The 20640-nt window shown below is 46.8% G+C and overlaps 1 protein-coding gene across 3 annotated transcripts in view; it reads right to left on the bottom strand.

The window, feature by feature from the left end:
- Window positions 1–20640, bottom strand: part of HASPIN (histone H3 associated protein kinase) — a 734185-nt gene that overhangs the window by 250109 nt on the left and 463436 nt on the right. For all 3 annotated transcript variants that reach the window (XM_069604709.1, XM_069604710.1, XM_069604711.1), the window contains one exon: window positions 6731–6940. In XM_069604709.1, coding sequence (XP_069460810.1) covers window positions 6731–6940 — 210 coding nt within the window. The remainder of the gene's footprint in view (window positions 1–6730; window positions 6941–20640) is intronic.

Here is a 20640-nt window from a genome sequence, read left to right as displayed (position 1 = left end):
ATCTGAGGGACCTCGACGCGTGAGGGATCTTGGGTACACTACACATCACGTAGGGATAGTGTTACATGCACGGCCATGTTGACGTCCCCATTCGATTCTCGAAAGACAAGATGCAATACTCCGCGGTTACCACTGGATGTCGGACCATATGCACAGCATGTGATTCTAAGCAGATTAACAAACATCAGAAATGTTCTTTCTGATGGACGTTCCTGCCACAGATTCCTTATCTTTGATATCAATCTCCCAGCGCAGCTGCTCTTCAGAAACGTTTCCACTAACAGGGGGTGCAGCACGACACCACCCAACTCCTCTACGCGCCAGACATGACGTTGGGGCCGGTACAGATACAGGTGCTGCGCCCGTGACCTCAGCACCACCCTTTTTTTCTAGTACTCTGACGATGATGGACCCCAGAACTAAGGTGTACTAGCTAACCGCCAAGAGGGGCAGGTAGGTGATGGGGAATCCAGAGGAATGTCCATCAGAAGAACATTACCAAGAGGTGAATAATTTGCTCTTCTAATGGAATCCTCCTTCCCATGGATTCCTCATCTTTGATAGACTACCAAAACAGTACAGTGATCAAGAAAGAGGAAGGAGGGTAGCAAGGACACCACCTAATCCAGAAAGCTCTGAAGGATTGCCCTGCCAAAATGAGCGTCCTGACCAGGCATAGAATTTAAGCAGTAATGCTTGGCAAATTTGTGCAAAGAAGTGCCAGAAGTGGTGGCCAAACATCTGGTGGAGTAAGCCCAAGACCCTCGGGGACCTCCTTTTGTAGCCAGATCATAGCGTTCCGAGATGCAGAGAATGATCCATCGAGGCATGTCTGTTTCGTCCGAGCCCTCCCAGCTCGGGGACCAGTGTAACCCACAAAATGTTTGTGATCTGTCCTTGCTCCACTTTTCCAAGAGATGGAGAACTTGAGGGCCCACCCACACCGGATCCAGCCGAAGGAAACGCTCCTCTGCCTTGGAAGGATGAGGCTGAGGAGAAAAGACAGACAGATTCATCTTTGGTGAGAAATGGAAGTCTGACACCACCTTTGGAAGAAAGGTTGGTCTAACACAAAGTCGCCTTTCCGAAGGGAATCTGTAGGGAGGTTCAATTGAGAACGCCCGGAGCTTGCTCATTCATCTAGCGGAAAGTGATGGCGACCAGGAAAATCTCCTAAGTGTGATCAGTTTTAAAGAACAAGAATGAAGGGGCTCATATGGAGCAGCCATATGAAACATTAATACCAAATTCAAATCCCATGCCGGTCCAATAAACTGTTGTGGAGGAAACATTAGAAAGACCCCACAGGAAATGCATGACTGTGAGGATCTTGAAAAAGGGGCCCTGCTTTAACAATCTGCAGGCACGTCTAACCAAAGAGAGAAGAAAATCTAACAGAGGATGTGGAGCAAGTAAAGGGAACCAGATCCCTCTCCCGACACAAAGCTGAAAACTCACACCATCTGCATGTATAGATGGATTTGGTGGAGGTCTTCTAGCAGAGAGGAGCACATTCAGAAGGTTGCTCGACAGATCCCATACCTTATACCGTAGCCTTGGCTGTGGTGGTTCGGGTACCGGATCCCCTCCCCCACCAGAGTTGGAGACAAGATCAGCCCTTTGTGGCAAATGCCAGGGAGGGCAATGTCCAGTAGCTCCGGTAACACTTTCTCCGGGCTCAGTCCTGAGAGATCAAGATCATCATGGACCCGGATCGGTGCACTCTGAGAACCAGCTGCATAACAGGGAACGCATAGAGCAGGTTGAAGCCCCACTAGACTGTGAGGGCATCCCCCAGAGCTCCCTGATGACGGAACTCCCTGAGCAGACTGTTCACTTCCTGTTCACATTGGAAGCAAAGAGGTCCACCGGAGGTATACCCCAATGGGAGAGAATTGACGGATCTACTCCAGCATGCGATGTTCCACAGCTAGTGGCATGGGGGTGGTCTGGTGGGCAAACGGCGAAACACAGGCAGTATCCAGTCTTATGACCTGTAAGGCCCAGGCATTTGAGGTGGTAACTTTCCATTCCTCGCCAGACAGGGATACCCTGCCTCCCACAGGGGACTGGTAGTCCACTTCGATGACTTTACACCAGGAGGTTCACTGTGCCCCCTAACCCTGTAGGGGCAACGCTGCCCTTGCATACCTGATAGTGCTTGGCCCCTTACTCTTTGGGCATATGTGGCGAAGAGACAAAACACTCTCCCCCCTGCCAGCAGCACACCAGGAGGTTCACCGTGCCACCTAACCCTGTAGGGGCAACGCTGCCCTTGCATACCTGATAGTGCTTGGCCTCTTACTCTTTGGGCATATGTGGCGAAGAGACAAAACACTCTCCCCCCCTGCCAGCAGCACACCAGGAGGTTCACCGTGCCCCCTAACCCTGTAGGGGCAACGCTGCCCTTGCATACCTGATAGTGCTTGGCCTCTTACTCTTTGGGCATATGTGGCGAAGAGACAAAACACTCTCCCCCCTGCCAGCAGGGCTCAAAGGTCAATGCTTCTGGACTAACGGCCTTGGTGACTTAGCTGCAGCCTTAGAGGCTTGGAACTTGTGCAATGACTCATTGCCCCTGGTGCCAAATAAGTTTACGCCATCAAATGGCATATCCAGAAGTTTCTCTTGGACATCAGTAGCCAATCAGACACCTCAGCCAAGAAAATATGTCCAGACCGTGATTGTGGATATAGTTATTGCGACGCAGTCTGCGGTATCCAGACCAAACTGCAGTATTTGATGGAAGGCTTCCCTGGCATCTTTGATGAGGGCTTCAAAACCTTCCAGCATCTACCCTTCAGGGATGTGCTCCGATGCCTCAGCCATGACCGACCACAGGCCAAAGGAGAACTTGGCCAGAGACACACCTGAGATCAAGGGTCTGTGGTAAAAATGTAAGTTCAGAGCGGTAAAGAGGTGCAAACTTACCAGCTGCGTGAGTAGCCTGCTGATCTGGGAGGGGGCTTCCTTGATGGCCACTCAATTATATTCTATGAAATAGGCTGGAAAATGCCCTAAAGAAATTGTCTTTCAAGCAAATAACATACAGGCAATAAAAATAGGCTGCCGGTACGTGGCTTAACATTAGACCAAGGCACTGTAAAAAAGCATCAGAGCATACGTTTCATTAGACATTTTACTAAAGTGCATAGCAGCAGAGGCTGACAGCACACTGAAACTTAAACGCTGCCAGGATCATACTGTGAGAAATGAATAGCTCTTGATTCCGAATCAGGGAGCTGAGCTCATGGATGCCGAAGAAAGACAGTGGGCAAACAATCATTTTATAATTCAGCAAATTAATTTATGCAACTGGTCTTCAAACTGCCCCTTGGCACATGTGAGCCTGAGAAAAAGTTTGACGAGTTCTTAAGATGCAACATTAAAATGGCAATTTGTCAGTGGTTCAAGGTTCCTCCAATGTCATGATCGACTATATTTTCATGAGAAACGGATGGAGATGACCGGTGACAAATGAATAAAGATTTGCCGGTCATCTGAAATGCCTCAATGTTTTGGCACTATTGATGTGGGAATTGTAGGTTGGACTGTGATGTCACAGAGGTGGTTGAGGGTGGTGTGGTGAGATTTGCAGGATCTAACTACAGCGGGGTAACGTATGCCTTTCCATAATGGAATGACGTAACTCTACCAATCAGCTCTACATGGAGGATGATCTCAAAATTACAATATGCTTTGATGCCAACTAGTTTGTATGGTTATGAAAACATTTGACTTAGGGGCGTATTTCGACAGCGCCTTTCATGCAGCACTGTTCCGCCTGTGAATTTTGATTTCCCAGCTTTGCCTGGGCCCAGAATAAATTGTGTTACTTCTTGCCTATTGTACACTTCTTTTTGGATTACTTTTGCATCATCCACAAAGCCTTCTGGGGCTTGGGACCCCGCTATATCTAACTCTTCCTCCCTAAATACCTCCCTGCTAGAGCCCTCCGGTCCTCTAGCTCCAACTCTCTGAAGATCAGATGTTTTTCCAAACAGAGTGGTAGGTAGATCTCCCTCTTCTGCAGGTGTCTCCCTGCCCCTCCCAGACAGGAGTCGAACCTCCTTAAGCTTCGAACCTCCTTAAGCTTCGGAAACTTCTCAAAACCCTGCTTTTCTCCACCTCTTTCCCTCTCTCCCTTCCCTGCTAATTCCCCATCTGCCACTGCAACTGGCGGCCAGGCCCCTTATGAGACTTACTGGCTACAAGGCCCTCTTTGACTAGACCATACCAGCACTCCCTCCACCCCCTTCAGCACTGCCCTTCTGGACCACCCTCCCTAACTAGCACCCCACCCCCCCCCAGTATGGTCCACCCAGATCTCGCACTTAGTTGCCAGTTCTCCACCCCAAGACCCGCCCCTAGCACTTAAATCCCCTAACCCCCCTTGGGGGCCCCTCTACATTGTATGTAGCCCCCACTTTTTCCGCACTTCTCGTTAATGTACTTGCACGATCTGAATGTCACAAGGCCTAGTAGGACCGTCACTGTTGTTTTTTTCCCCTGTCCCCCCCCTTTTGTCTGGAAACCCCATAATACCTAATAAATAAAATAAGAACAGCGACAGCTGCAGCAAGTTAGCCCAGGAGAGTGTCCAATCCACTGGTTGGTCCAGGGACACTTTTGAAGGCGCAGGAGGCCTAGATCCTCAAGCCGGGGTGAGACTGGTTGTCCCCACTAGCCCAGGGTTCAAAGCACTGCCAAGAGTCTTCTTGAGATCAGACAGAAGAGCAGGGTTTCACTGGGAATTCACTGGCATTGGTGCTGGAAAGCTGCAGGGATTGTCAACAGGCTCCTCTTCTTCTAGTGGGCTTAGTTCCAAACATGATCTGAAGAATGGCTTTAGAAGACCTTTTATCCAAGAACAGGACTGGAAGCTCGCCCAGGTTCACCACTGGTAAGGATTGGCACCATTCAAACCGTCCGTAGTTACCTAATCATGGATAGCCACTTGCCACAACATCTGCCCAACATTCAGGCACCTCGATGTGTATTGTGACCAGGCAGTCCTAGCTCCCACATCTGGGCTAACACACCAACAGCCTCTTAGCCCGAGAAAGCAGCAGCTTTTCCCAGGAAAGGGCATTCCATATATGGCAATTCCAGAGCAGAGGGGGTAGGAAGAAGGCCAAAGGACAAGCAAAAACCTTGTGGCATGGCCATCTTATGGTACCTAACCACCAGAAGGCTCTACCTACATCCAAATAGGTGGTCAGATGTCCAGAAAAAGCAAAAAGAAAGTGTCCCATAGAAGTATGTGGGAGGAAAGCAGAAAAAAAGAAAATCGTTCCCAACAATAACCATATGTAAGAATTGGAAGTGTACCACCATCTCTTTGCTAAACCAATTTGTATCATCGGTGCCTTTACATTTAAAACGTACATGTTGGATGAGGCCAGGTGTTGCACAAGGGTATGTCTAAGACTTCCTAAACCCCTTCTCAAGTACTCAATGTGGACTGAGCTTGGTCAAGAACACTGGAACATACACACTAGTTAGGAAAGGACTGTATGTTATAGGTAATTGTCTGGTATTCAGAAGGCATGGTTTATATTTTTAACTACTCGTTCTCTTCCTATTTGTTAACGTTCTGTATGATTGCTCTGCTTTATTGGTTGTAACTATTAATGAAAAGTGTTGTGTACTGTTCCCTTTGCGGTGTATGTGCGTGTTTGTGGTAGAGTGTCTTTTTGTAATACGTTTTACCTTATGTGGTTTTGGCCTATTAAATATTAAATAACAGTATCTTTAAATAGCTGTGTGGACTTCTATAAATTGGCTGTGTGTTAATTGTACCTGCATACCACGACACTGATCTCCCAAGTCTGCCTTACTGCTCAGCGTAAGCATCCCAGAGATATTTTGATAAAGACCAAGAGTAAAATGCCTTATTCATCCATACATTGCTCTCCCAGAAACCCCACACAGGTGTAGGTCTAAAAACCCCTCCTAATAGTTGGCCATGCATTTTATTCCTGGCAGCAAAATTGGTAATATTGGCTCAGTGGAAAACTCTAGACTTAAGCTGAGGCAAAATGAAATTCGGGATATATTAGCAATGGAGAGTTTTACAGCTACCATCAGACACACCCGGAATTCCTTCTTGAGAACTTTGGAGCCTTTTCGACTTTACATGAAAGACGCTTAGAGGGGCCTTACCTGCCCAGTCCTATTAAGGGCTTGCTATCTGTTTGCTCTTCATTGGTTTTCTTACAGTTTCTACACTCAGATCTACTGCTGTGATTAACTGTGTGGATCACTTTAGACTCATGTCGAGGAGAGGGGAGAGAGAAAATTCAATGTCTTCTACCTGGATGTTATATGCTTATCTGTAAATCACTAAACCACAAACAATTTGAAATAAATAAAAAGACCCCATGCATAAAAATCAGACCAAGGTCTCAAAACAATCAGCAGATATGTCTGAGGTCTCACCAAATTAGATGGGGAAATCAGCAAAATCAAAAATCTTTCCTAACATCTATATGTTACACGCACACCTTCAGAACAATGCATTAACCCTTCTACACAGGGAGACAGATACTAGAGACTATCCTCATAATAACCTACTGCACCATTTACACAAACGCGCACACACGTTCAGAGCAACATGCTCTTGTCTGCATAATAATGAATATATTTACAATGATGGATTGTTCTCTTAAATGTACAGTACACATGCACACCTTCTCAACAATATGTCCCCTCAGATACAAATACTCACCTTTAGCGCAACATGGTCCCCATCGTGGACTGTACGAAAAACTTCGCCGAAAACACCTTCGCCAATCTTAACACACTGCTGCATTTTCTTGGGGGAAATGCATCTCGTAAAAGAGATGGGGCCGTCTTGCATGCACTCCTCATAGACCTTCTCCGCATCAGTGATGAGGTCACCGCAGAACGATGTATTTGCAAGTGGAGACAGCAGATTCTGCATGGTTGAGAAAAAAAGATGAAGCTCCTAAATGAAAAGCAAATAATCACAAACAAGCAAAGTGTTGGTATGGGCTTTGTCATTTAGCCGCAGACCTTACCAACACAGGTGCACAATGATAGTGTGATCAACATTTTAACAGCTACCTGCACTTGAAACTTTTCTTTCGGGCATACCGTAGACATAGACAGAATGTTGGAGGGCGTGATCATCTGAAAGTCCACAAAAAGTAATGCAAAAAGGTACACTGTCACCAGCCTGTCAGAAGAACTTGTAACTAAAAGTTACGGACACAGTGAGAAAAGGGACACAATGTTTACCTCAGCACTTCACCTAAGGTGGATATGTGCTTATCTCAAAATAAAATATGGGAGGGACAAAAAGGAGTCCACCTGCCCTGCTAACGTGTGTTAACAACAGTTAAATAAAAAGGAAAGCTCAAGGAGCTTCCAGCAATACTGCGCAGAAAGTGCTGTGTGCTGCAATAATAAAATGTAGATACAAGAAAACATGGAGGAAAGCAGAACTCCATGAAAAAGTATCAAAAGAGATACAAAGGGTTCCCAGTGTCGGATAAAGGTTACCACCCACTCAGGAGAATCCGTCCAAAAATCCAATAGTACAGCAAAAATGTTGGGGGACTCACAAGTGGGGAAAATTTCATTCAAGAAGGAAAATCTGCCTAACAAGTAGCAATCACAAAACACCCACGTAGCAGCTCATGTGGCTATCCGCAGATAACAGAGGGACATGGTACAGGACAGCTGAAGAAAGGCTCTTGGAGCACCCATCAAGAGCATGAATACCGTCTTGTGGGGGTAATAACAGTTTTATCACAGCTTTCCGCAATATTATCTTATCCAGAAGTGCACCGATGAAGAGGAGCTGACATGTTATATGGATGGTTTTTGGAAGGTTGACTAGTATCAAGGTTTTAGAGGAGATATGCCACCAGTGGAGGGAATCCGCTGCACCTGCAGAAGAATGGCGACTACTAGCCAGTTGCCCGAAAGTGGAGGTTGCTGTCCCGACTTCTTAAGATTGAGACAACTGAAGCCACCACACCATGGTAAACACACTGAGGGCAGAATGCAGGCCAAGCCATAAAGTATTACACTCGCACTTTCCCTCCTTCTCACAGCTTCTGGCGAATCTTAGAAATGATCTAGGAGACTTCCAGATGAGTAGTTCGATGGAACAGCGTCCATACCCTTCCAGCAAAGCTGAGGGGATGTGCTCCAATGTTAACATCTTTCAGGGCTTCATTTTGAAGAGGAAATCCAAACCTGGAGGCTTAAGAGTATAGGAAGACATCTGCCCATCAAGTCCACCACAAGAAGAAAGCAATATTATCCCAATTCTATGACAAGACAGGAGGCAAGCATTATGATTTTCTTTCTTTATTACTGCCTTCACAGCAATTTCAAATTCAAACATTTTAACCTTTTTTTAAACTTAACACGTTTTATGTTTCCTTCTGAGCCTTTCTGGAGGCTTAACACCAAAAAGGGGGTGTAGTTCTCACCACTTTGAATGTCTCTAAGAACTACAAAACCCCATAACACTCTGCTTCCTTGTAGTTCTGTCCTTTCCCTTCTGCCCAATCAGACTCTGACCATCTATATAAGAGGCCCTCCTTGAAAACACAACTCCTCTTTCTTTGTTGCTGCTTTAAAAAAAAGTACCTCACTTGGAAATAGATAACTAAAATTTTGGTGAATTAACTGATAATATGGTGTAACACACGTGCGTTTGAATTACATTTAAATACTGTAAAACTGTATATTTCAGCAAGTTGCATGTGCGTAGTATTTGTGGTAGGCGCGTGTCAGGTTACAATCTTAGAATAAGGCTTGTTTGGGAATTGTACAGCGAGTGCGCAAAAGCGTTCATCTGTTTCGGGTTAAAGCTTTGTTCCCCATACCTTCCTTGTCAGAGACCAGGGCCGGAGCCGCAGGTGAACGCGCCCGCGTTAGGCAGCCGGCCCCACCTCCTCTATTACGAACACACATTACCTTGCGGCTCCCGGCGGTTTTTAGGACCCCGCAGGAGCCGGCAAGTGAGGAGTCTCTCCCAGCATACACTGCGCCCCCAAAATCTCCTCAGAAGAGACTTTTTTCACGCGTGCAGAACACTTGCAGTTACCTTTACAAAAAAAAGTATTTAAACGCTCGTTCAGCGAGATCAAAACTCAGTGAGCATTTGACAGCAGAGTACCCCTCCAGCAGCTCGTTTGAGCCCATGTTTAGATAATGGGAGAGTTTTGGGGGACTCTTTATATCAGGCTGTGGCAGAGAGCATGATTCCCCTAGCTCAGAGACTTGACCACCTGGAAGCCATGCTAAATAAGCAAAGGGCAGAAAACGAAAAGTTCAGGAAAAGGAGGGCGCTGAGCCCAGGGGAGGAACATTAGCAGGACACCCTGAACCAGGGGTTGAGCAGGGCTGCAAGAAAGGCTGGAAGAGGACTGCCTCTGATGCCCCTGAGCAACCATTTGCAGTCTAGCTCGAGTACTAGGGCTTCTAGCGGCCTCCATACAAGCCATATTTCCAGGCCCACTACACTACAGGGCTCTCCAGAGGCTAAGAATCAGGCATCTCGGAGGGGGCCCGGGCTATCATCAGTCAGTGACCTTAGACCACGAAGCCATTACAGAACTGAACTGGTGGCTGCAAAACATGGAAGCCTGGAACGGAAGAGCTATCTTCGGAGACACCCCGGACCTAGTTATAGAATCAGAGGTAAGCAGAGCAGGCTGGGGAGCGCGATGCGGCTCCTTAGAGACAGGAGGAAAATGGTCCGAGGAGGAGCTGCATCTCTGCATAGACTGCTTAGAACTCCTAGCAGGATCTTTTGTATTACAGGCTTTTACCAAAGACAGAGCCAAGTGCTGTGTGCTTCTCAAGATGGACAATATTTCCGCAGTCTGGTATATGAACAAGCTAGGAGGAACATCCTCCAGAATGCTGGCCGAACTGGCGAAAGACCTTTGGCATCACTGTCTGAGACAACAGATACCAGTATCAACAGAATACTTACCAGACGAACAGAATATAATAGCGGATTGGAATTCGCGATATTTGGTAGACTCCAGCGATTGGAGGCTCCCCCCAGACATCTTTGAGCGATTTCAGGAGATCTGGGGTCCCCTAGAAACCAACCTGTTCGCATCACAGAAGTTTTTCAGCTAGAGGATAGACCCAGGGGCAGCAGGAACAGATGCATTTCTGCAGCAGTGGACAGGAGCGGTCCACTACGTCTTTCCCACATTTGTCATGTTGACGAGGGTGCTAGCAAAAATATGCAGAGAAGAGGTGGAATTAGTGCGAGTAGTTCCAATATGGAAGTCTCAGTCATGGTTTCCAGTAGTGATGGAACTTTCCACGAATTTCCCGAGAGCGATTCCTCACAGGGACGACATTTTTTGGGGCCTGTGAGAGGATTCAATTCAACACTACAGCTAAGTCGATGCCTAGTCTGGGATACTGAATGGAAAACCCTTATTGATATATCTTTATGTCCAGATCATGAGTTCTGGATGACTACCCCTATATAACACCCCTCTCTTAGAATCCCCCTGACCCCACTGAGCCAAGAAGTAGTTCTGTTTTGCAAGTTTAAAAGGTTTATTTGAGAAATAAAACAAAATATAGATACCACGCCTTTATAATAAATTAATAATCGATATCGCCCTTATAAATATAATGTTAATCAACAAGGGGTAATCTGACACTAGCACACTTCTTTATAATCAATGAGGATTTGGTGTAGGATGGATAAAGTAGCAAAAATACTTTTATGATTTCAAGGGAAAAGCGATGAGGAATAAAATGCAGTACAGAAATACTTGATATGATTTTAGCAAAAGGTAAGATAATCACTTTTTCTCTGGCAATTCACCCCCTCCCCTATGCAATGTAAGAAATGGAAGGAGATGGAAGTAACACACACAGTTCTCAGGAATGCAATCAAATACAATACGAAATTCAATTCCCATCCCAGCAAGCTTAGAGAAAACCGGTATGAGTTTTAAAACACAGGCCCAAGTGCTTTGAATGTGGTGGCAATGAAGTGAGAAATATGCTGAAAATGCTTTTAATTCCCTTTAGGAGGTTCAGGGTGAGTGAGAGATACTTGGGATGAGCTCAGGCTCACTTTGGCAATGATTCAGGGATGGTTATTAAGAGGCAAACACATTTTTAGCAGAGGAAAGCAAAAAGCTGCTATCTTTTTACAGGTAAAGAAATCAGGCCAAATCACAAATCGCGGCAAAATTTGCGAGTGTGTGAATCGTGATTACGGCAAAAGTATAAGGAGTAGGTTCTAGGTTCGTTGGAAAGCCTAGATTCTAAGCTTTCAGATGAAAGTAGAATTTCGTTCCTAGCCCAAACGGTTCCAGAGATACGGACGATTAAATAAAGGTAGTTTTTCAGATTTAAAGTAAAACTCAAAATGACAGGTGACAGCTTGCAGCTTCAGAATTGACAGGTGACAGTTGTGCAGCTTTACAAATGACAGATGACACGATTTCTAGGAGGCTGTTTTACTTAGGTTAAAATAGTTTGGATTAGATTATTTTAACTAAGAGATTGGTTCTGCACAGTTCTGCTAGGTACTCACAATATAAATTTGAAATAGGCCTCGCCACGGATCTGGTCAGGTTTTGGAGTGGACTCTGGTTCTGGTCTTGGCACTTCACAGTGATCTGGGTCAGGTCTCTGGTTCTGCTCACAGCGGTCTGGGTCACTCTGGATCTCTGGTCTGGTCTCTTGCAATTGTTCTTGGCAAAAGAATTCAAACAGCTCGCCCGGCTGTGGAATAGTTTGCAAATGATTTTAAGGTTGCTGAGGCCTGCTGAGAAGAGTTCCCAGTTTGTGGGTTTAGGCCCTTGCTTTACGTTCTGAAGTAAAGTTCTGGTCTTTGGAGATTGATGGATTTGAAGTCTGGATCTCTGGATGTGAAGTCGTCGGTCAGCATGCTCCTCAGCATGGAATTGAATGTCCTCTCTAGCTTCCAGTGGCTCTTTTTATGTCTTTTGAAAGTGGGTGTGTGCGCAGCATCACTAAGCCAGCCCCTCTCTCAACTGATCATTGGTCAAGCTTTTCTCTCTTCCTTGATAGGGGAAAGGCAATGTGAGTCATGGTGATGCTGTTTTATGGCCTGCAGAAAGGACACTCCCCTGTCAAATTGCACACAAATCTATATTTGACCCAAATACATATTCCACAGATACACAGTTGTTTGTCATTGCATACACACATCATGCATTACTGATGGGAGGCACTGTTCCGACCCTGGCGTTTCTAGGAGCTTGGGTAAAGAAATGGCAACTTTTTGCGCTTTTTAGTAGCTTTCCCCATATCGGATTTTTCTCCAAATTTATACAATTGTGTGCAAGGCATGTGGGCATTTAGATAAGGAAGTGTCAGATTTTTAACATGCATACATTTAGAGTAACAGCCTCTTTTCCGCTCGTAAACCCCTAGATCATACCACCGGGTCCTAAAACCTCTTAAAATGTGGGCAGAAAAATCACAAGAATTATGGTATCATTTAGATAATTTTGACAAGTCCGCACCATGAGTTATACATCTTTCTTAAAATCATATTCTGGCCAACAGGGGTGTGTCTTCCCAGGTCACATGGTGGAGAAACCAGTCTATCCACTTTCTTTAAGCTCAGCCTGTCCTCAGAGGGGGCTGCCCCTCCCCGTTTCTGCCAAGAGGAAGCCACTTTACGACCCCCCCAGTAAACCATCTGCCTGAGTCAAGGAAGGGCTTTGTTCAAAAGGAAGCCATTTACGACCCCCCCAATAAACCATCTGCCTGGGCCCTTTGTTTAGTTTCCTGCAGTCCCCAGGTAATTCAATCAGAGAGTGTGTGACCTCCTTTTGGCAGGGGCAACAGAATGCAGCCAGGCCTGGGAACCTGCTGATCAAGTTTCAACTCCTGTGGGGGTAGATGTCAGGCAGAATTGGAATCTCTTTAAGCCAGTTTTTAGCTACATGTCATTTTGGGTTCCCAGTTTAAATCAAACTTACAATTTGTACACATGCAGCTAGAATGCTGATTCTAAGTTCAAAACTATGTCATTTCAACAGTGACAAACTATGTGACACTCAAAAGTAGGTCACTCATTTATTCTAAACATTTCAATTTTATTGTCTTTCAGTTCAGTTTAGCACTCAGCCAGTCTTGTTATCAACATTATTTTGGGCTCTTCATCTTCCCAGATTTTGTAGGCACACAAAACTTCATTCTGCCAGATGTCTGCTGGTGTTCAGTGAGATTTTTGGATGTGTTGCAATATTTGAAAATAGGCATTTTGAGTTGGCATTCAGAGAAACCAAAGGTAATTTTAAAGCGTTTTTTTTTTGTTGCTAACAGGCGCTGCTGTTTTACCTTTGGCACCCATTCCACTCATGGCACTCTGGCCCATCATGCTTGCACTGGTGGGTGGCAAGTTAGGCAACCATTTTGGTGTGCGCACAAACTGCGTGGTTCTCCTGGATTCTGGCACACATGTGGGCTTTTTGGCCATCTTGGATTTTCTAAGCCCACAGCACCAAATGTTGCAGCATGATAGCTCAAACGAGGGTCACCCCCCCACGCGACTGCACTTTGAATTTGAGTCGATGGGGAGTTGGGTGCACAGAAGGTTTTGACCCACGCACTGGTATGTCCGCATAATCTTCTTCCAATTCTGCAAATGGCACAGTTCAGCATCTTTTCCTCCATCCGGTACTGATCGATCGGTTCTCCTCACCGGTCCTGATGGGAATATTGGGCGGTACCCCGGGCCCCTCGGATCTTTGCTCCCGGTTTCCGGATCGTCCTCCATGGCCAGTCTCCAGGTTTTCTTTCTCCTAGGACGACAAAGGAAGAGCGGCAATACCTATTCATGGACATTTCTCCCCCACCATTGATATAGTGGGGTGGCATATATATTTTAGAACTCAACAGATATGAACATGCACATTTTTTTAAATTAAGAGACAGGAACACATAACTTGAGAAACACAGAATTTTATAGGCTATATGTAGGATATTTTAGGGTTGGAATTGAATTACTCTGGAGCGGTACCCTCTGGGATTGCAGAGGACTCCTCCAGTTGCTGCAAAGTGCGCCTGGGATGGCAACACTTAAACTGGTTTATGTGGACCCACTTGTCTTCCCCCTCTGCCAAACCGCCTTTGGGGATGCGGATCTTGTAGGCCACAGGGGAGATCTTGTCTATAATCTCAAAGGGTCCCTTCCATGAAGGCAAAAATTTGCGCTGTCTTGCCTGGTTTCTTTGGAAGTTGTATAAATAGGTCCGGTCCCCCACCTGATATTCCTTCCTGGAAGTTTTCAGGTCATAGTGGGTCTTCATACTCTCGGCTGATCTTTCTAGATTCCGATGAGCATAGGCAAAGGCATGTTGAAGGTGTTTCCTTAAATTCTCCACATACTCATGAGTTGTGGAGGCATTTATCAGTGTCTGCTCTTGGGTCCTGTAGAGCAAATGCTGGGGAAGCACCATCTTGCGTCCCGTCATCAACTCAAATGGTGACATTTTGGTTGCAGATGAAGGGGTAGATCTGATGGCCATTAGGACCAGAGGTAATCGGATATCCCAACTTGGCCCAGAATCTGCCACAAACTTTTTTAATATGCTCACAATGGTTCGGTTGTATCTCTCCACTGCTCCAGAAGAAGCTGGCCTGTAAGCAATATGTAACTTCCTTTTGAACCCCAGTATCTCCCACATCTTTGTCATTACTTCACTGGTGAAGTGGCTACCCCAGTCTGACTCAATCCTTTGAGGTAGACCAAAACGGGAAAAGATGTGGTTAATCATCAGGGCAGCTGCTGTTTCTGCCTTGCAATTTGGGGCTGGGAGACATTCCACCCACTTGGTAAACAAGCATGTAACAGTCAACATGTACTTGTTTCCTCTAGATGTGCGAATTACAGGGCCTACAAAGTCAATTTGCAAATCTGACCATGGCAGTGTCATCCCCCTCTTTTGGAGAGGCGCACGGTGTGTGAGGGATGATGGCTGAAATTGTGCACACACAAAACACCCCTTCAAGTATTGGTCGAGGTCCTGCCCCATGTGTGGCCAGTATGCAACCTCTCAAGATTTCCAGTGTTGTGTGAAACCCCCTATGACCGGCGGTGGCCGCATCATGGGCGTGACTTAACATCAGGCTTCGGAATGAGGTAGGAACTACCCACTGATCGTGGCCAGCTTTGGATTTCCTTACCAGCAAACCGCCTTGGATTCGGAACATTTTTGGACATTTCATCAACACTCTTAGGTCCTCTTTCCCAATGTAATCGTTATCCGTCAGGGGAACGTTCTCAGGGTCCTCAAGGTGTTGGTAAAACTTACCAATAATTGGATCCCCCTTCTGAGCTGTAATTAAATCAGCATCAGGGGTCTCCTTACTCCATTGTGCAGTTGAAAGATCATTGTGAGCATTTGTCTGGGACCTAGTGATAGCAGTGACCTGGATTTCCCCCAACAGGAACTCCATTTCTATTAGATCCCCTTGGATGGCCCCGGTTTTGGCCAGCTGATCAGCTAAGTCATTTCCAGTTTTGTCTGGTCCCTCTACTTTGGAATGACCCTTGATCTTCTTCCAGTAGATGGTCATCCCATTCGAGGTGAGCAGATCATCAATGTTTTGGATTAACTTCCCATGTTTCAGGGGTTTGTTATTAGCGCATAACATGCCTCTGGTTTTCCAGTTGACCAGGTGCTCCACGAACCCGTTCCGTATATAATCCGAATCTGTGATTATGACCAGTTCGTGGAGTTGATGCTGGACAGCAGTGAGGATGGCCTGATGCACAGCCATCAATTCTGCCACCTGACTACTTCGGGGACCAATTTTGTATCCAGCGGAGGGTTCTGGGAACTCCTTCACCCATGCATTCCCTACGCCAGCCACCAGTTCTTTCTCCCCATCGTTGTCAACATGGTAAGAGCATCCATCCACATAGACAGTGGGCATTCCCTCACACTTGTCTTCTTCTAAGACTTTGTGTGGGGAATTAAGGTATGCCTCCATGTTGTCCTTGATTTTTAGACTTTCGTCCTTGAGACAGTTTTCTCTGGCACAATCATGCAAGTCAGCCAGACCTTGCGCGAGGGGACTCTTCTTGTTTTGGCCATATCTGACCTCCACAGGAAAGCCTTGCATTGACAGAATCCAGGAAGTAATTTGGGAATTACTCACATTTCCGGCCCGGATTCTGTCACTTTGGAGATATTGCAGAGGCTGGTGTGGAGTCTCCACGATGATGTGTTCCCCCTGGATAAACGGGCGGTAATTCTTCAATGCCCACACCGTTGCCACGAGTGCCTTCTCACAATCGTTGAATTTTTCCTCCACAGAAGATAAAGTTTTGCTCGCATAGGAGATTACTTTATTGACCTTGTCATGCTTTTGGTATAATACTGCCGTCAAGCACGTATTAGAGAACCCCGTCTCCAGGAAGAACTCCTTGTTTCTGACAGGGTAAGCTAGACAATGCGCTTGTGAGAGGCTTCTTTTGAGTTGTCTTACTGCCTCGGATTGTTCTGGACCCCATTCCCACTTGACCCCCCCCTTCAAGAGATGAATCAGGGGTCTGGTGATCTCTGCGTAGCCCTCAATGAACTTTCTGCTGTAATTAGTCAGTCCAAGGAGGCTCCTTAGTTCCCGCAGAGTTGTGGGGTCTTTCAGTTTCTGAAGTGCTTCCACTTTCTTTTCCTGGGGACAGAGACCCTGAGGAGTAATCTCATGCCCCAAGAAATTAACATGGGTTCTACACCACTGCGCTTTCGGAAGGAAAGTTTTGCTCCAGCGGCCCTCAACTGTGTCAGAACATAACGGATCTCCGCTATGTGTTCCTCCACAGATGAACTTTTGATGAGGACATTATTTACATAAGCCAGATTACCCCTCGCACCCAGGTCGGGCATGGCCTTATGTAGGAAAATGTTGAATTCATTGCCGGAGTTGAGGTATCCGAAGGGAGTCCGGGTCCATGTGTACTGCTAGCCCCCAAAGGTAAAAGCCAGTTTGTATTGGTCCTCCCTACTGACAGGTATGGTCCAGTATCCATTGGTCAAGTCTATTGCTGTGAATACCTGTGACCCCTGGATCTGGGCCAGCCCTTGGTCAATGTAGGGCATAGACCATCGGGAAGTATGAACCCGTTTGTTGAGCTCCCTAAGGTCGGCGCAGAGTCTCCACTGGCCGTTTGGCTTCAATATTCCCAGCACCGGATTATTGAAAGTGCTGTGGACTGGACGGATTATTCCCCGGGACTCAAGGTCCTTAATTATTTCAGTAAGGGACTCCATGGATGCGAGAGGCAAGCGGTATTGTTCAACAAACACTGGAGTCATTCCAGGGTCCGTGGGAATTGTTGTGGTGTGGATGTCGGTGTGACCACAGTCATATGAGTCTACCACAAAGAGATCTTGGAAATCCAAGAAAACTTGTTTCAACTTTTGCTTCTGTTCCAGAGTCACACAGGAATCAGCTAGGTTGACTCTCTCTTCCACCATCTGCCTGAAGCCTGGAAAGACTTCTGGTTTGGCTATCTCAGCGGCCTCCTCCAGCTGGGTGGAGAAGTCCCTGGTCAGAGTGCTGATTTGGACTGGAGGCTTCAGGTGGGAAAGGCAGCCCTCATGGACCTGGAAAATCACCTCATCCCTCCTGAAGTCACAAGTCACATCTTCCTTACCGTAAGGGCAAGAAGTGTACACCAGGAAGTTCCCCCCACGCCGGGTTAAGATCCTGTCTGGTGTTGTTTTGTCATCACTGTCACTGTCAAAACAGTCCTTGGTCCTAACAGTTTATTTCCTAGATCAATGGAGAAATGTCGGTCATCAACCGCCATTCCAATAATGGTGCCTGCGGCTAGAGTAATACTCTTTAAGTCGCTGTTATCCACCTCTATTGGAATGGTGTCATGTTCTATGTTGACTCATGGAGTTGGGTTTACCCCAACCCTTGCTGTTGGGGAGAAGCATTTAGATGTATATAAGCATCAGGGTTTTGCAATTTTTGTCCTCTTTTAACTTTCATTTCCAGGGAGAACTGTCGGGTCCTTTCTGGGATGGTGACTTCCTCTTTGAGCTGAATTTCAACTGCATAAGGTAGCAATTGAGCTGACCTAAATGCTTTTTCTGAATCATCAAAGCCCATGGGATTATCCGCTAATCGGGACCAAGCTTTGAAGTTTATTAGGTCCAAACTGATGGCGAAGCGATTGAGAATGTCACTGCCTAAGTAAAAGGCGGCAGTGACGTCTCGCACGACCCAACAATTATGGACTATGCTCTTGTTGCCAATGGAGATTTTGAGCATACACCTGCTTGGCAGGAGATGTTTGGAATTAGGTGCTTCCAGGTCCATTTCCCATTTGTCTATCAGTTTGAATTTGGGAATGGCTGGATCTTTTGGGAGTTGGCGGAACATGGCTTCGCTGATGAAGCTCTTACCGTTGTTCACACACACTCGAGCGAGAACAGAGTCCTTCCCATCATTTAACTGGACAGGGATGAACAACTGCTCTCCAATTTGCTGAATATCAGCCAGGCTCTGAGCTGATTTCACATCTTTCTGGACTATTAGGAGTGGGAGTTTCTGATTGTGGATTAGTAAAGAATTTCAGGGTGTTTCCTTCCAGTGTGGAATACCACCTTAAACTGGAAGGAAGGTTGATTTTCAGAAATAGAGAGGACCCCCCCCCCCATCACCAGTCTGTTGTCCTACTGCTATTACTGTCACGTCTGGAATTTGGTTGTTCTGGAAGTGAAATTCTACTTGGTCAGATTTTTGTTCAACCAGGTGGCAGGTGCCATTTAAACTAACATGGTTGACACTCTGTTTTAATTTTATTTGTTGGCTAGTCTGGGTCCAGAGGACCTTGTTTACGCAATCTATTAGGAGTGACAACCTTCTCAGGAGGTCATTCCCTAGTAAACAAGGGGTGCCCTCTGGAGTCACTACGATGACCGGGTGTTTCACCTTGTGTCGCCCAATTTTAATGTCCAAGTCTGCAGTCCCCTCAACGGGAATTTCATTCCCGTCAAAGTTCTGCAGTTGTCCAGGAAGAGATGTGAGAGGAATTTGGTAATTCTCCCCCCTTCCTGCATTTAGTTCCTCAAAGGCCCTTTTGAACAGAAGGGTAGCTTGGGATCCAGTGTCCACCAGTGCCAAAATTGTACCCTGCCCCTGTACTTGTACCGGGGCATAGTATCTTCCCTCCTTCTCCTCAAGGGGGCACAGATAATGCACATTTTTGGACAACTGGTGGGCTAACTTTCTGGTTTTGGACATTGCTAGCGAAGAGATTTGGGCAGAATTCTGTGGAGAGCCTTGGGAATCTGAAAGAAAAAGTTGGCAACTGGAGATCAGAGCCATTGTGGGTGCCCCTGGTTCCGGTTCTGGGCCACCCCCCCCTTTTTGGAGGCAGTCACCAGGATGGGTTAGAACCAGGGGATTTCGGTATTGTGGGTTCTGGGATGAGATGATGGGCAGCGGTAGCTCAGTCTCCACATCTCCCCAGTCTGGATTGGAATCCCTTGGGACCCATTTTTCCTTGGGAGGAGTTCCGCCTTCTCTGAAGGAGAAGATCCTTTTCCCAGGATCTTCTGAGGATCCCTCTCCCTCAAATTGGAAGATCTGTACCTCCTCCACAAACTGGGTCTGTTTGGGTACTTTGTTTCTCCTACCTCCTCTCTGCTCCTTGGGTGGCAGACTTTCATGGGTAGGAGATTTTGTTTCCGGTTCCTGGTTTTCCAGGGGCTGTTTACAAGTTGGGAAGGAAGCTTCCTCCAAGGCTTTATACCCCCCTTCCCCTTGTGCCTCCTCCCTGGGAACCGGTGGGTTATCGGGGTGCTGCCCCCGTCATTGTTCTGGAGCACCCGGTCCAGAGTTTGGGGCATTCTGCGGTGGCATGCTCATCTGAGGGTTCTGTTGAGCCCTCAGTATGTGACCCAGATCCCGTGCCATATTTTGGACCTGGCGCTCAAGTTGTGAAACCCGCTCAGGCTGATACGGGGCTCTATTTTCTCCCCTGGGCTGATCCCGGGAAGGGTAGCTATCCCTTCTCTGGTAATACCCCGGATTGGGAAGATTTGTGTACCCCTCCACCCTTGGCCTCCTCTCTCCCGGATTAGGTTGTCTGGGCTCAGGGAATTGGGGAAAGAAGGATGGATGGTTTTGGGGTTGGAAATTGGGTGGATACCTGGGAAAAAAGTTCTGCCCAGGATTTGGTGAATTTCTGCCCTCTTGAGGGAAGTTCGGAGGGAAGTTCCCCGGGTCAGGTGCTTGGCTGGATCCCCCCCTTGGGCTGGAGGAGTCCACACATAACCCAGGATTGGTCGGATTCCCTTATAGCGGGGACTTACATAGTCAGGGGAGCGGGGGACCCCATTTGTGGGACTACCTCCTCGATTCCCCGTCTGTGACTGGCCCGAGGGCCTTCTGGGCTGTGAATTATTTGGTGCAGGCAGGTTTTTAGGCCCCCCATCTCCAAATCTAAAACGGGGGCAACCTTTACCTCTGCCACCTTGGCAGCAGCAGGGGTGCTGTTGGGTTTTGGGGTTTATCGGCGCGTTATTTTTATTTTTGATAGGCTTCTGCACCTCATAGATCCGGGTAGCCTGTTCAATGACCCAGTCTAAAGATCTTTTCTCATGAAAATCT

The sequence above is a fragment of the Ambystoma mexicanum genome, chromosome 1p (genome assembly GCF_040938575.1).
Source record: "Ambystoma mexicanum isolate Mex_15411 chromosome 1p, UKY_AmexF1_1, whole genome shotgun sequence".
In the NCBI taxonomy this organism is placed as follows: domain Eukaryota; kingdom Metazoa; phylum Chordata; class Amphibia; order Caudata; family Ambystomatidae; genus Ambystoma; species Ambystoma mexicanum.
This window is presented reverse-complemented; position numbering and strand designations above follow the sequence as displayed.